Source organism: Xyrauchen texanus, chromosome 6 (assembly GCF_025860055.1).
Source record: "Xyrauchen texanus isolate HMW12.3.18 chromosome 6, RBS_HiC_50CHRs, whole genome shotgun sequence".
NCBI classification, from domain to species: domain Eukaryota; kingdom Metazoa; phylum Chordata; class Actinopteri; order Cypriniformes; family Catostomidae; genus Xyrauchen; species Xyrauchen texanus.
The window spans coordinates 15,894,232-15,909,733 of NC_068281.1; the positions used below are offsets into that span (position 1 = coordinate 15,894,232).

Below are 15,502 nucleotides of genomic sequence, written 5' to 3' on the forward strand. Positions count from 1 at the left end.
TTTTTTTTTTCAAATAAAGCATCTGCTAAATGAAGAAATGTAAATATAAGTGGAATTTCCTGCAAAATATTAAGCATTGCTGCAAAAGCTTTCCTATATGGCACAGCATAAACTAACAAACAAAGAAAAATACATAAAAGATAGAAATATGACACTTGAGAATGCAAAGATAGCAGCATCTCACATAAAACAGGAAGTTCCATCGTGGCTTTATGTTTGAACTGCAGAGACTCACAGTAACACAGAGCTAAAGCTCAGAACACAGACAGCATCAACACAGAACTAATCTGAATTAGTAAACATGGAAAGATACCTGCTTCTGATTTTAATTGTGACTCCTGGTAAAATGTCACACTTTTTCATTCCAGTGGTGTACAAAAAGCGAATTAGGTAATTATGTGCAACTTGACCTTGTTTGTTGGTTTGTTTTAGATGTGATGACTGCAGACCAGATTGAACCAAATATAGGAACAATCATCATTAAGAAAGAAGATGATAAAGTAATTCTGAGCTGCTCATATGATACAAGCAGCAGTTATGTTAGACTTTACTGGTACAGACAGTATCCTAATACAGAACCTCAGTATTTAATTTGGAAAGATGCTCGGTCACGGAGTGATACTGGGACCCCCTCTGATTCTCGGTTTCAGTCAACTACATCACAAACATCCACTGAACTCATTACTAATGGTGTAACTCTGTCAGATTCAGCTCTCGACTACTGTGCTCTTTGGAACCCAGTGATACAAAGTCTATGTGAAGCTGTACAAAAACTAATATTCATTTTTCACTTTGATCTCAATCCACATCAAACTCACAATCTACAATTAAAATAATATGACAACACCTGTGTGTGGTTAGAAATGAAATGAGTTTTAGTTATAAAGGGTAATAGAAGGAAAAGTGAAAATAAAATATAATGTAAAATAGTATCCATCCCTGAAGCATATAAGTATACACTCATTTCTACGCCATTAATTAAATTTAAGCAAATTTGTGACATTGCTCAAGTTAACCCTTTTGACAAAAAGGACAGATTTTTCATTTGCTTCCACTGAGGCACACAAGATGCTTTTTAAAACTTACCCAAATCATTCTGAGATAACATGAGTCATCAGGTTTTGAACAACTTTAGGACTCCATGCCAGCTAGAGTCATTAAAGGTGAACATACCAAATACTAGAAATTCTGAAATTCATTTTCATTTTTCAACATCTTTTACTAAAATGAATATGCTGATAATATTATTTCTAATGAAAATACTGTATAGATGGATTTTCACAAATTAATCAAGCTTTTGCACCCCACTGTGTATGGCAAAATAAATAAATAAAACTAAACAAATTTAAAAAAATAAACATGAAAAAGATTATATTGAGGAAATAAATAAATATGATTTGAATACTGATGGCATGTAATGTATTCTTATATAGACTGCTGAATCAAAATGTTTTCAAACTCACCACAAAGAGGAATCATCCCTCAAATTCTCATACAGGGTGTGACTTGAGGAGTATGAGAATCTGAAAATACAACATAAAGAATCATAAGAAGGATACTGAGACTCACTAGAAGAAGAAACAAATTTGGAATATTCACATCGGCTAAAATATTCTTCATTTTGAACATAAGCAGTAATGGCAAAATTTATAATTTTTACTATTATCTTCACAGCACATCTTTTTGGTAAGAACAGACTTCTGTTATTTGCACTTTAATATCTGTTTGAGATTATCTACTCATTATTTGCAAATTATTAATTGATAAATATATTTTATAGTGTGCTGGGGACAAGACAGCGTTGAACAGCCTTCCAAAGAAAAGACTGGTCAAGAAGGAGAACAAGTTGCTTTACTGTGCAATTATACTTCTATTTCTACAAATGCATATCTCTTCTGGTATAAACAGCTTCCAAACAAATCACCAACATTCATTCTGAGTGAATTCACAATTGGTAAAGGAAACACAGCACCTGATTTTAAGGAGAGATTTTCTTCAACAATAGATTCCACATTAAGAACAGTTCCACTGACAATCCAGAATCTGCATGTGTCTGATTCTGCTGTGTACTACTGCGCTCTGCAGCCCACAGTGATCACAGAATGCTTCACTCTCATACAAGAACACAGAGCTCTACTACAAACAGCCCCTATCATTCAGTATATCACAAAGCATTCCCAAATACAAAATAAAGTCATCAAGACAGAACATGTTTCACAACCTCTTTGTTCTAGCATTTCAAAAACATTCATGTTTAATTCTCAGATATAAACAGCTGTAGTTTTGAAGCTAATATAAATCAAGATACATGTTTAATGTTATATAGATTTAAACATCTGTCATAGCAAGATCTGATCTCTCAAATAAAGCCCCATCGTCATACAGTGACAATTGGCAGGAATCCTACAGTAACCAGAAACAGAATAGATTTGGTAAGGGGGGAATCATGGAGTAATTATACCAGGAGATTATAAATTAATAGTGTCTGTACACAAACTATTACTATATCGTTTTTTTTTATAGCCTGCAGGTACAATAATTATTATTCTCAATAATTACCATTTCTGCATGTAATTTAAAGCCCCTGGCTCCATGTTCTACTTTTTGTTTTCCAATTATGGATATCCAATCCAATAATGGATTTTACGCAGCATCAAATTGAGGACAATATCATATTTAAACTCAGAGCCCCAAAAGTGAAAAATAGAAAAGATAAAAAAAATAGAGTGTAATTATGCACTTCAAATCCCCAGAGGAAGGTGATAATGAAACTATTTGTATTCATATACTGTCGTAGTCTCCTCCTCCAGATGCTTGTGCACATGGCAGTGCTCAGAGTCACCTCCCAAACAGAGATTGAAGAATAAAGTGGCTTAAATATCTGTAGTATTTGAAGTGTGAATTCAATTTAGTTGCACAGTCTATTTATTATGATGACCAGGTGGCAAAAACATTTAGTTTTGTTAATCACTTATTTCTGGGGTAAGTACATTTTTACACTATTGATTTCATTTTGAATTGTAATGAATGATGAAATAAAAAATATTAAATAACATACAAAATGTATTTTCAGGGTGTAAATCTCAAGATGCTGTCCACCAAAATACAAGTTTTCAAACTGCTGTTGAAGGTGCAGCTGTAACAATCAAATGTACATATGAAAGCACTGATCTGTCCCCAACTCTCTTCTGGTACCAGCAAAAAGTGAACGGATCCCCTAAATTCATGCTGAACAAAATCAGTACGTATGGAGATAAAAACCAAGAGTTCCAGGAGAGATTTAATGCAGATATCGACAGCTCTTCAAAATCAGTTCCACTGACAATCCAGGATCTGCATGTGTCTGACTCTGCTGTGTATTACTGCGCTCTGCAGCCCACAGTGACTAAAACACATTCAACACTCATACAAAAACATTATTTTATGACATACAATAATATTTCCAGCTTTAACAACATTAAATCAATAAAAAAACATGCACGCACGCACGTACGTACACACACACACACACACACACACACACACACACAATGGAGTAATGAGTAAAACAACAATGATGTATACAATACATTCATGATGTATACAATTTGCAGACACAATGACCATTGACCAAACTGGAGAACCTACAGTCAGTAAAAGTGTAAATTTACTGGAGCGGACAATACGGTATAGCAGCAAGTGCAATGTGGAAAAAGTATACAGTATGAGTAGCTGTTTGAAAAGACGTTAAAAAGATTAGAACTTTAAGAAGTTGTTGCTATATTAAAAATACACCACAAATCCTTTTCAGAGGGAAGAGACACTCAAACTGTATGGATTTAAATAATGTGGTGCAGTCAGTCTACTCCTCTAAGTGTTTATATATGTGACAGGCTTTAGTGCAACTTTATTAGAGAGTCTGAAACAAACAGACTGTTGATTTAGGATTACATTCATATTTTAGTTATTTTAGTTACAATCATTATGATGATATACTGGCAGAGAAATATATTCTTCTTTATCACATATTTCTGGGGTAAGTAAAATTGTTAACTGCTCTAATTGCTTCCAACTGAAAACAGTGATTTTGAGTCTTTCAATGGCTCATCAAGCACAAACAGTAGTGTTTTGCCAAATTGGCAATCACAGTAACTATGTCTGGAAGCAGTTTTCTACCATCAGAACCAACGCGTTGTCCCAAAAATGTCACCTCAGTGAGAAAAAGTTGCACTTTCTTTTTGTTTAGCAGAAATCCTACAAGGGGTTTGCTCCTCACCCCTGCATCCTATCTCCGGCAAGATGACGGTTCCTAGTACAACTTCTTCAGACCACCATACGCCAAAGAGAGACATTACTTTTCGGTTTTATATTATCAAATAAATATCATCTTAAATTTCACTCAAGTATGCAAGTCTTCCTGATAGATATATTTTTCTTTAAATAAAGCATCTGCTAAATGAATAAATGTACATATAAATGGAATTTCCTGCAAAATATTAAGCATTGCTGCAAAAAATTTCCTATATGGCACAGCATAAACTAACAAACTTGAGAATGCAAAGATAGCAGCATCTCATATAAAACAGGAAGTTCCATCGTGGCTTTATGTTTGAACTGCAGAGACTCACAGTAACACAGAGCTACAGCTCAGAACACAGACAGCATCAACACAGAACTAATCTGAATGAGTAAACATGGAAAGATACCTGCTTCTGATTTTAATTGTGACTCCAGGTAAAATGTCACACCTTTTCATTCCAGTGGTGTACAAAAAGTGAATGAGGTAATTATGTGCAACTTGATCTTGTTTGTTGGTTTGTTTTAGGTGTGATGACTGCAGACCAGATTGAACCAAATATAGGAACAATCATCATTAAGAAAGAAGATGATAGAGTAACACTGAGCTGCTCATATGATACTAGCAGCAGTTATGTTAGACTTTACTGGTACAGACAGTATCCTAACACAGAACCTCAGTATTTAATTTGGAAAGCGGCTTGGTCGAGTGATACTGGGACCCCCTCTGATCCTCGGTTTCAGACGACAACATCACAAACATCCACTGAACTCATTATTAATGGTGTAACTCTGTCAGATTCAGCTCTCTACTACTGTGCTCTTTGGAACCCAGTGATACAAAGTCTATGTGAAGCTGTACAAAAACTAATATTCATTTTTCACTTTGATCTCAATCCACATCAAACCCACAATCTACAATTAAAATAATATGACAACACCTGTGTGTGGTTAAAAATGAAAATAGTTTTAGTTATAAAGGGTAATAGAAGGAAAAGTGAAAATAAAATATAATGTAAAATAGTATTCATCCCTGAAGCACAGAAGTTTATGTACCTTATGATACACTCATTTCTATGTCATTTATTAAATTTAAGCAATTTTGTGACATTGACCATGTTGTGACAAGCCCTTTGTCAGATTTCTCATTTGCTTCCACTGAGGCACACAAGATGCTTTTTAAAACATACCCAAACCATTCTGAGATAACACGAGTCATCAGGTTTTGAACAACTTTAGGAGTCCATGCCAGCTAGAATCATTAAAGGCAAACATACCAAATACAAGAAATTCTGAAATTCATTTTCATTTTTCAACAACTTTTACTAAAATTAATATGCTGATAATCATATTAATGTTGTCCCAAAAATGTCACCTCAGTGAGAAAAAGTTGCACTTTCTTTTTGTTTAGCAGAAATCCTGCTTCAAAAAACAACCTAAACAATGATGTTAAGGTACACAATTGATGTCCTCTTTCGGGCGAAGCGAGAAGAATATCATCACAATACTGAATAATTACTGATTGTGAGCAGGGTTTGACTATGTGTTTGATAGTGTTTGCAACGACACCATAAAACAGAGATGGGCTATCATGATACCCTTGTGGCAATCTCGTCCTATAACATGGCACATTTTTTTAAATTCCATGCATAGAACTAATACATTTTCTTATCCATCTAGAAATAGATTCCTAAATGCAATGTATTACAGATTACAATGATGTCCCAGATTTCAGTGCGAGCTGTCCCAGGTTAGAAAATGCACAAATTCTTAAATGATTTGGCATGAGAAACACTAATATATGTGCCATTTTTCCTTTGAGGACAATATCTGAAAATTGTCTTTTGATTCAATGAGGGAACATATTGGGAATTTCATAATTATATAAGGTGTTAATATATTATTTTGGCGTCATATGGAAATATGGAACACAAGTCAGAATTGCAAAAAGTGTCCCACATTACACAAATCCACCCTATTTTTATTACTACTATTACTATTCTGCATTTACACATAAATTCACACGGCAAGGTTCTCTGTTACTTCGTTGTAGTGGTGTCGCATAAATGGAGATACATCCTAATGAACCTATCAGTCAGGTTCACCAATTTATCAACCACACAATATAAAACTATTGCGAACTAATCGATAACTCAAAAGTGGTGCGCACCATAAATCGGCTACTCCCTTATCATCTTATCTGCCACTCAGGATGTCAAAGATTCTATACTTTCTCACCCCATAGGGTCAAATGTATGGGACTGAACACTCGAAATCAATCCTTGGATTATGAGATTATTGCTCTTCGCCTTTGTTCTCTCTTCGTCTGCATGTCTGCAACTGAATCTGAGAGAACCGGTGGCAGGAGTATATAATAAGACTTTACCAACAACCAGTCAACAGAGAATTTGGAAAAGAATGGAAGATGAAGACACCTTCCTACTCTTTGAGCCTTGCAGGAGAGGATCAATGTTGGTCCGTTTTCAACTTTATCTCAGTCCGGAACCTCCAAATTGATGCAGTGAGATCCAGCCAATGAAAATTACTTCAATAAATCAGATGATTTGTAGAAGGAATAACAACTTAATTCATGAATAAAAATGAAATAATGAACACTGAATAAATGTGATAATACAGAAAATAAATATTTCGTTATCAATTTTAAGTAGATATATCTTAAAGATATATCCAAGGACTAAGCCAAATAAACCTAATAGCACAAAGTCTTGTCTTTGTCCAATGAACTAAGTTAGTAAATGGAAAAAAGTTAATGTACAGAGAGTCGAGATGAGGCCTCAAAGTTGGAGATCAGATGCGAAGAGCTACAGAGTTGAGGTGTTAGTCTGACACCCAAGATTCGTTAAGGTCTTTATACTCTCTTGAGACTGTGCCAGAAAAGACTTCCTTTTTGGTACAGAGAGTTCTGCATGAGGTTAAGTTGTAACTCAAGTTGTCAGGTCATATTGTTGTGACATATTGAAATGCGAAAACTGCGGTTGAGTGGAAGAAATATGCTGTAGAATAGCTCATGCATATATCTTTGCCAAGTACTCATACATTTCCTGATACAATACAGGTGCCTTAGAGACATCCTATGTTCTTAGACTCACATCTGTACATTACTTATAATAATAACAACTATAAACTAAGCTCTCTCTCTGCATCCAGCTTTGAAGCCTCATAAGGTCATGAACTACCACAAACCCATATACAAGGGGAGAGAAAGGGAATTAAGTAATCTTCTAACATACAGGTTAAACATATGAGGCTTACTCCTGGTAACATGAATGTATAACACAGGAATACAAGGTTGGACATAGAAGGAATGCAATGAGCATTAGTACAGTGATAATAGTATATGGAGAATATGAATGTAAATCTGAGTACATAAATGTGAATATATTAATATAATTGCATATCTTCTGATTATAGTGGAGTACATAAATGTGAATATATTAATATAATTGCATATCTTCTGATTATAGTGGAGTACATAAATGTGAATATATTAATATAATTGCATATCTTCTGATTATAGTGGAGTACATAAATGTGAATATATAGTTTTGTAAAACATATACATGCTACGTACTTGTAGTTCTTTCTTTCAGGTGCTGAACACAAAATAACTCCAGTAAGTGATGTGCTTGATGTTAGGGAAGGAGATAGAGCTACTCTCACTTGTAAATACAGTGGCACTGCTTATGGCCTTTAATGGTATCGTCAATCCTCAAGTTCTCCTCCAAATTTCCTCATAATGGACTACCAAGGGGTGATTACTGAAGCAATTCCTCCAGTCGCAGGAGTCTCTATCACACACAGAAAAGAAGACAACAGTGTAGATCTGGTGATCTCTTCTGCTGCAGTCGCAGACTCTGCACGATACTACTGTGCCCTGGAGGCCACAGTGACAGAGAACTCCTTGGCAGTGAAAAAACATTATTGATGGTGAGGGGTGTTTAGAGTGAACAGGAAGATGCAGCAGTTAAATTATGTTAGAGGACATTAAAATTATTGTTTATAATACTGTTCTTGAGGCAACGACTTGTATCAGTCATATATAATACGGTTCATTGACTATAACTTCACCTTATCATGTAAAAAATGACTTGGAGAGATTAAAGTCTTTTGAATTCTAAATTAATTATTTAATTATTAATATATACAAACAGATATATATATATAAAACAAAAACAAAAAAAATTCATCAATGAATAAAAAGGAGCCAGAGGTGGAACTATATATAATGAGTTTTAATGTGTGAAAGGCTTATTCATGAAAGATATTAATAGCTATTTAGCCTCTCATTTGCTGGAAATTTTACCACACAACAAAATAAAATACTGAATGGTTCCAAGTAAAAAAGTTTTGCGAGGTAAATGCACAAGCATGTATTAATAATCATTGATTACACATTTATACAGATTTTGATGAGCTGAAGTCAACAGAATTAATTGACACTTACTTGTGACTTACTGTAGCGCAAGCTCCACCCAGGTGTCAGACCAAGTGATATGAGTTCACAACAGCTATTTCATAATGTTGAACAAAGAAGGGGGGATTCACACTGTCTCTGTTTTTAAGAGTTTGCGACTTCAATTGCAAAGCACATCAGATATAATGTCACTCTGGCAAAGGGTCATTGTGATCCTTGTTATATATATTTCGGGTAAGTTGCACTATCAAATGTGTAATGCTTTTAAAATACACTGTATTTAAAATCCTTGTGCTGTTTTCCTGTCCAATGGGTAATATGTCTATTGATGTTGTCTTTTATTCTACTCCAGCATGTAATTCTGAGGATGGAGTTGATCAGCATATAAGAGTTCAAACAGCATTTGAAGGTGAAGATGTAACAATCAACTGTACATATACAAGTACTTATACAAGCCCAACTCTATTCTGGTACCAGAACAAAGTAAATAGATCCCCCAAGTACATGCTGAATAAATTATCTGGATCTGGATATATTGAAGAAGAATTTAAGGAACGATTTCATGCGAATATCAGCACATCTTCAGTTCCACTGACAATCCAAGATCTGCGTGTGTCTGACTCTGCTGTGTACTACTGCGCTCTGAAGCCCACAGTGACTAAAACACATTCAACACTCATACAAAAACTCTGAAAATACATCAGCATAAATTAAAACATTATGCAATTTACATTTTTGAATAATAATTTTAATCTACGATTTCAGTCTATTTCATCTTCACCAGCCTACTCTAAGTTGGTAGGGTTCTTTTATTTTAAAATATTTAAAATTAATTACATTTACATTTATATCTTTGACAATTGCTTTCATATCAACAATTTACATGAATCATTGTGCTGGTAAAATAGTATATTTATCACATCTGTTTAATACCATCAAAACTGATTTTCATCTGGTGAAAACTAAAACTTCTTAAAGTAGCTAAACCAGGTATTTAAAAAAATTGTTGGGGACCACAAGAGAGCGATATACACTTAACTTAACATTTCAGTTATGAGATACCTAAGCCTGATGATGTGAATACAATAATGGTACTGTGTGGCTGAACTTTTTATTTTCACTATTACACTGAATCATGCAATTGTGAAAGCTGTTGAAAGTGAAATACAGTGTGTAATAGCAGTTATTACAGCTAACAAAAAATACTGGGTTCGACAGTTCCTTAAAAGTTAAACATGCTTGTAAAGAGATCAATGGAAAGGAGGAGGCGAGAACCGGCTTGACAATGTAAATAATATTTTAATTACCAACTTAAACAAAAGACAAACACACATATGACGGACATATCCGTAAACAATCTCTCTCTCCCGCACGATCATCCACAGTCGACCTTTATCCCTCTCGAAGGCTTAATTAGCCTAATACGGGACCGGGTGTGTAGGATCACGACCCGGCCCCGCCCTCCGCCCTGCCACAATGCTATAAATTTTATTGGTTTCACATTCATTAGTCAACTTTTAGTTATTAATATTTTTTGGAGATAATAATTCCCAATTAATAATAACAACTGACTTTCATAATTTGAAATGGTGTCACTTGTGCAGCATCCTCAATAAAGTATCAGAAGAAAAGGATGGACCAAAAGCACAGTTCTGCAGTCAATGACTACTAGATTAATTTGAATGTACATCTATATTGACGTGAACGTAGCTGATCGTTGTGTTCTCATTCACTGAAGTTGCACTGACGGATGGAGGAGTATACAGAGATTTGAAAAGTAGCAAACTAGTCATTCAGAAAGTCAAACGAGGCAAACATGATGATTCTTTGTGCTCTGCTTCTGCAATTGTTTATTCAAAATAAGAAGATTGGCTTTTAGGTGCAATATGAAATGTGATTTTTGAATTTTGTATAATGTATGGATGCTTCATCTGTTTGTCTTTGATATTATTTGAGTGATTTCAAAGAAATTCAGTAACATAATAGTGCTACAGGTGTGTTTGATATAAAAAATGCATTTGTTGATTTGCAGGGGAAACATTTCCAAGTCAACAACTCCATGGGAAATCAAGACACTTGTATCTGGGGGGGGGGTCACTTTCTACTGTAAATATGAGGGAATTGTAACCAATCTGCACTGGTAGTCAAAATATTTTCTCAAATAGCAAGTCTTATTTTCTATTTCTTTGCCACACCATATTAAATATTAGCCCTTTTTTAGTACTGTACTAGAACTATTTTGATCAAGGTCTTCACGAAAAACATGCTTTTCCTATCTACCCTGATGTTCTTCTCCAATGTGCAAAATAAAACATGTCTTGTATGCTATACATTGTATGTAGAAATTATTAAATATTAGTTGTTAAAAACGAATAAAAAAAATGCAAACATTCTTGTGCTTACTTTAGTTTCCCTGAGGTTAGGGAATTTCATGTTTCTTGACCGTCTGAATCTGACAAGTCTGTGTTTTTCTCACACAACCTCTGTAAAAATTCCACAGCATATTACCTACTGTTTTTCAGCTAACTCAAGGGTCCTCTGAGAAATCTAATCCTGTCTGAATGTGAATGTCTGTGATTGGTGATATTGAATATTTCACATCACTCCTCCTCATGTATTTTAAACTACTTAAACTATTGCCAAGATTGTACTTGTGCTGTTATCTTCTGCCTGCTGCACACCTTTCAATATGGATGTAGATTCTTTGCCATCCAATGAAAAAGTATGAAAATAAAACCAACAAGGAGAGCCAATTCACAGAAAATGATAAGACTGGCACCAGACTGGCAGTCTGATTTTGCTCTGTAACACATCCGGGAATTAAGACGTATCAGACCACTCATCCAGGTTCTGCGAACTGTCTCTCCAGCTTCTTTGCTCACTGTGCAATCTCTACAAGTATGGCATAATATGAGAGAGCCACACTGAACTGTACACACTTTCCAACAGGCAAGAGTCTTCGAGCATAAAATCTGCTCCACACACTGTTGAAAAACATTCAAAGCTGTTGTCATTTAATTATCTGATGGATGAATTTGTGCCATGACTGGACTTTTTTATTTGATAACACGGAGTCACTTGTGATTAGACATGCCAGTTTTATGGACGTCGCCATCTTTTATATGTATTTTAGTCAATGTCACTATAGTTACAGCTGTTAGAAGTGGGCTGGGCTTCGCTAGTTCATTCATACAGACAGTATTAAAACTGCTACTGTAAACTGTTGTATAAACAGGACATTACCTGTAAGTAAATAACTGTTGTCAATCCCAAACACTTACTGTGTGAATGTAGCCTAAATTTCTCTTGCGCATCAGATTGACATCAGATCTCTCTGGGCTAAAAAGGCACTTCTCTCTCCCTAACCCTGTATTACATTCGCTTACATGGTTTCACATTCAGTTCTCACAGATTCAACTAGTAATCGCATTTTAGAGTTCCCTGTGTTCATTGAAGCGATTTCCATGTGTATGGCCTTGTTATGTAGGTGTAGGACATTGTGCATATTGGATACGCTTGTAAAAAAATGCTCGATCGTGCCACGATACATTATTACACCCCTAACAGAATAATATGTTTTGTATCCAGTCAAGACTTGTTTATGCATTCATCACCACTAGGTTGGACGACTGCAATGAACTCCTCAACGACCTTCCCAAAAAGTCCATTAGACACCTGCAGCTCTTTCAGAATGCTGCTGCCAGGATTCCCACATGAACCAAAAATATTGAGCATATTACTCCAGTCCTCAGGTCTTTACACTGGCTTTCAGTTACATTTAGAAATCATTTTAAAGGACTACAATATTACTAGTTTATAAATCGCTCAATATCCTAGGACCTAAATACATCGCAGATATGCTTGTTGAATATAAAACTTACAGATCTCTTATTAGATTAGATTATTAGGATCAAGTCAGTTTGAATTACAGATGTTTCAGGTAAAACAAGGTGAGACAGCATTCAGCTTCCAGAAGTGGTCAGGTGTGCTCCAACAGTAGGAACATTCAAATCCAGACTGAAAACTCATCTGTTTATCTGTGCATTTCTTCACTGAGCTGCACTCACTGATTGCACTGCATCATTTGATTTCTGTATTCTTTTTCGGTTTTATTCATTTATAATCATTTTTACTTTTTTACATTTATTTTTTTTATTTTGATTCATATTTCTTGTTCTTAATTTTTTATATACCTTGTATTTTCTTTATCCTTTTTATGTGAAGCACTTTGAATTGCCATTGTGTATGAAATGTGCTCTATAAATAAACTTGCCTTGCCTTACTATGCCCTGAGGCCCACACTTTTACAAGATGCTCTGCTGTCATTAAAAAACAGTTTTGGGAAAGCAAAAGAGTTGAGATTGTAATGTTATATGCAATATGCAAAATATAATTCATACATCATCAAATTTAAAAGATAAAGGCAAGCAGACAACCACAAAGTTATGCAGCATGGGACGCCTTGTTACAAAATAATTTACCCAACACATTTCCTTTCCCTTCCCAGTCTGGTTCTTTTACACTTAAATCTTGAAATGTGGCATCTATGAAACTGCAATAATATACACATTGTACGTAACAACTTAAATTCAATTTAAACAATAATGCATCATCTAAAGTATCTTGTTTCTGATCATTAGTGACAAAATTATGCTTTTACTTAGTGTTTATAATGTGCAAAGACTTCGTATTACAGGGTGAAGAGGAGGAGCTGAGCAAAGTTATGTAACACAGAATGGAGTACTGATTGAACATTATACAACATTCTACAGACCAAATTATCTGTTTTTAACCTGTTCAAGACTGTTAAGAGTGTTTCATTGCTCATCTGTTTAACTAACGGTGAGGGAATGCACAGAAATAACTTACAGAGAAACCTTTTATTTGAATTTAAACAATGCCAAGATGTTGGAAACAGAACAAAAATTACTGTATATTAGTTTTGTATTAGATAAGTTCAAATTATTTAACACAACTGTCTTTCATTTACAGGTAGCAAAGCCAGTGATGTCGTCACCTCACATAGTTAAACTAAATTTGCTATTGAGGTTGACAGTGTTAAACTCTCTTGTAACTAAAATGTTTCTGTGGTCAATAGTCTTCAATGGTATTGGAAGTGTGCAAATTCACCACCAAAGTTCTGGTCAGTACTGGACAATTATGGCATAACTTTTCATGCAGATCCCCCAGTTTCTGGAATATCCATCAAAGACAGAAAAGAAGCCAATAGTGTGGACCTGGAGATCTCTGCTGCTGTAACAGACTCTGCTATGTACTACTGCAACGTGCAGCCCACAGTGACAGGAAACTTAATAATACTGCACAAAAACAGACTTCAATTCAGGCCTAATGCCACAAATAAATGATGCAACACACTCATTTTGACTTAAGACTAATTGAATTTGCAATACTACAAAATGAAATACTATATATTGGCTCCTATGCGATATACTTATATTTACTGTATGTGTATATTTATGTTCTCTATAAAATTTAGGCCCATGCCTGAATTTTGGCCCAGACAGTGTCATTTAGTCTGTCAGTTACCCAACATCACCACTAAACAGAGACAGAATTGTCTCTAATGTGTAGCCACACTATTAAATTTGCACATCTCATCTGGTACAGTTACCAACTAGCTCTTCTCAACATCATTACAATTTATTTTCTTCTTCTGAAAGTAGCTTTTGTTCTAATATTCAGGGCACATCATGAATATAATATACGGTCAGAATTTCTCAATGTCTTTAAAAGATGTTACATCTTGGGGAAAACTCTCACAAATAATACATAAATTAAAACTCAAAGAATAAAACTCATAAATATTACATAAACATGTTGTTAATGAAAATGAAGAAACATATAATTTGCTCTAAATTCATGACAGTGTCTCTGAGCAGAATCACATAATCCTTTCCTGTGACTCTTGAAATATAACTTATTCTTTATTTGAGGGAGGAGGGGCTTACAGTAGGCCTACTTAGATCTGGCATCTTTTAAATATGACTGTAGTCTGTCTATAGCAGATGTTATTTAATCTCCTTCACTGTGAATGCCAGCACAATGAGACTTCATTCATTTCTTCTTCTTTCTGCCTTTGCATGTAAGTAATTTTTTTTCTATCTAAAGATTTATTTGATTAATCTAGTATAAATTTTATTGCAAAAAGCTAATATACTAGTAAAGCATAAACATTTTTATTCTAAATAATTTTTTTAGTTGCAGAGTAAGATTTTTTGTCTTTCTTCAACACTTTAATTAATTCACTACATCCTTAAATTGGCCAGATGCTATTCTGTGAAGAAATTTGTAGGATTTAGAATCTCACTACATGATGCACAACATTAAACACTTCATGTAACCGTTAATTGTTACAGGCCTAATTAGATTTGTACTGTACATGTCAACACTGTTTGATGATAAATTAAAGGTTGCTTTCCTTTTCAGGCACTAGTTTTGGAAATGAAATCACTCCAGAAGCACTGAGGAGTTTGCTGTAGAAGGTTCGATTGTTAAACTATCCTGCAGTTATTCTACTGCACAGTCACTTCAATGGTACCGTCAGTATCCCAGAAGAGCTCCTGAATACCTTGTGTTCATAACTGATGGTGTGAAAGACAATAAGACATCTCTTGTAGATCCAAGATTCTCTACTAAACTCAGAAATGATAAACAAAAGCAAGTGGATCTGGAGGTCTCCTCCACTGCAGTAACTGACTCTGCTCTTTACTACTGTGCCCTGGAGCCCACAGTGACAGGAAATCCATCTACACTGTACAAAAACCTGACACA

General features: G+C 34.8%; 1 gene segment (V, D, J or C); it reads left to right on the top strand.

Moving 5' to 3' along the window:
• The first annotated feature begins 301 nt into the window (after positions 1–301).
• LOC127645123 (T cell receptor alpha variable 18-like) lies at positions 302–4,282 on the top strand. The segment is given in 4 exon segments: positions 302–341; positions 433–740; positions 3,199–3,381; positions 4,226–4,282. Coding segments are annotated over 4 exon segments (588 nt in total).
• Positions 4,283–15,502: the final 11,220 nt, after the last annotated feature.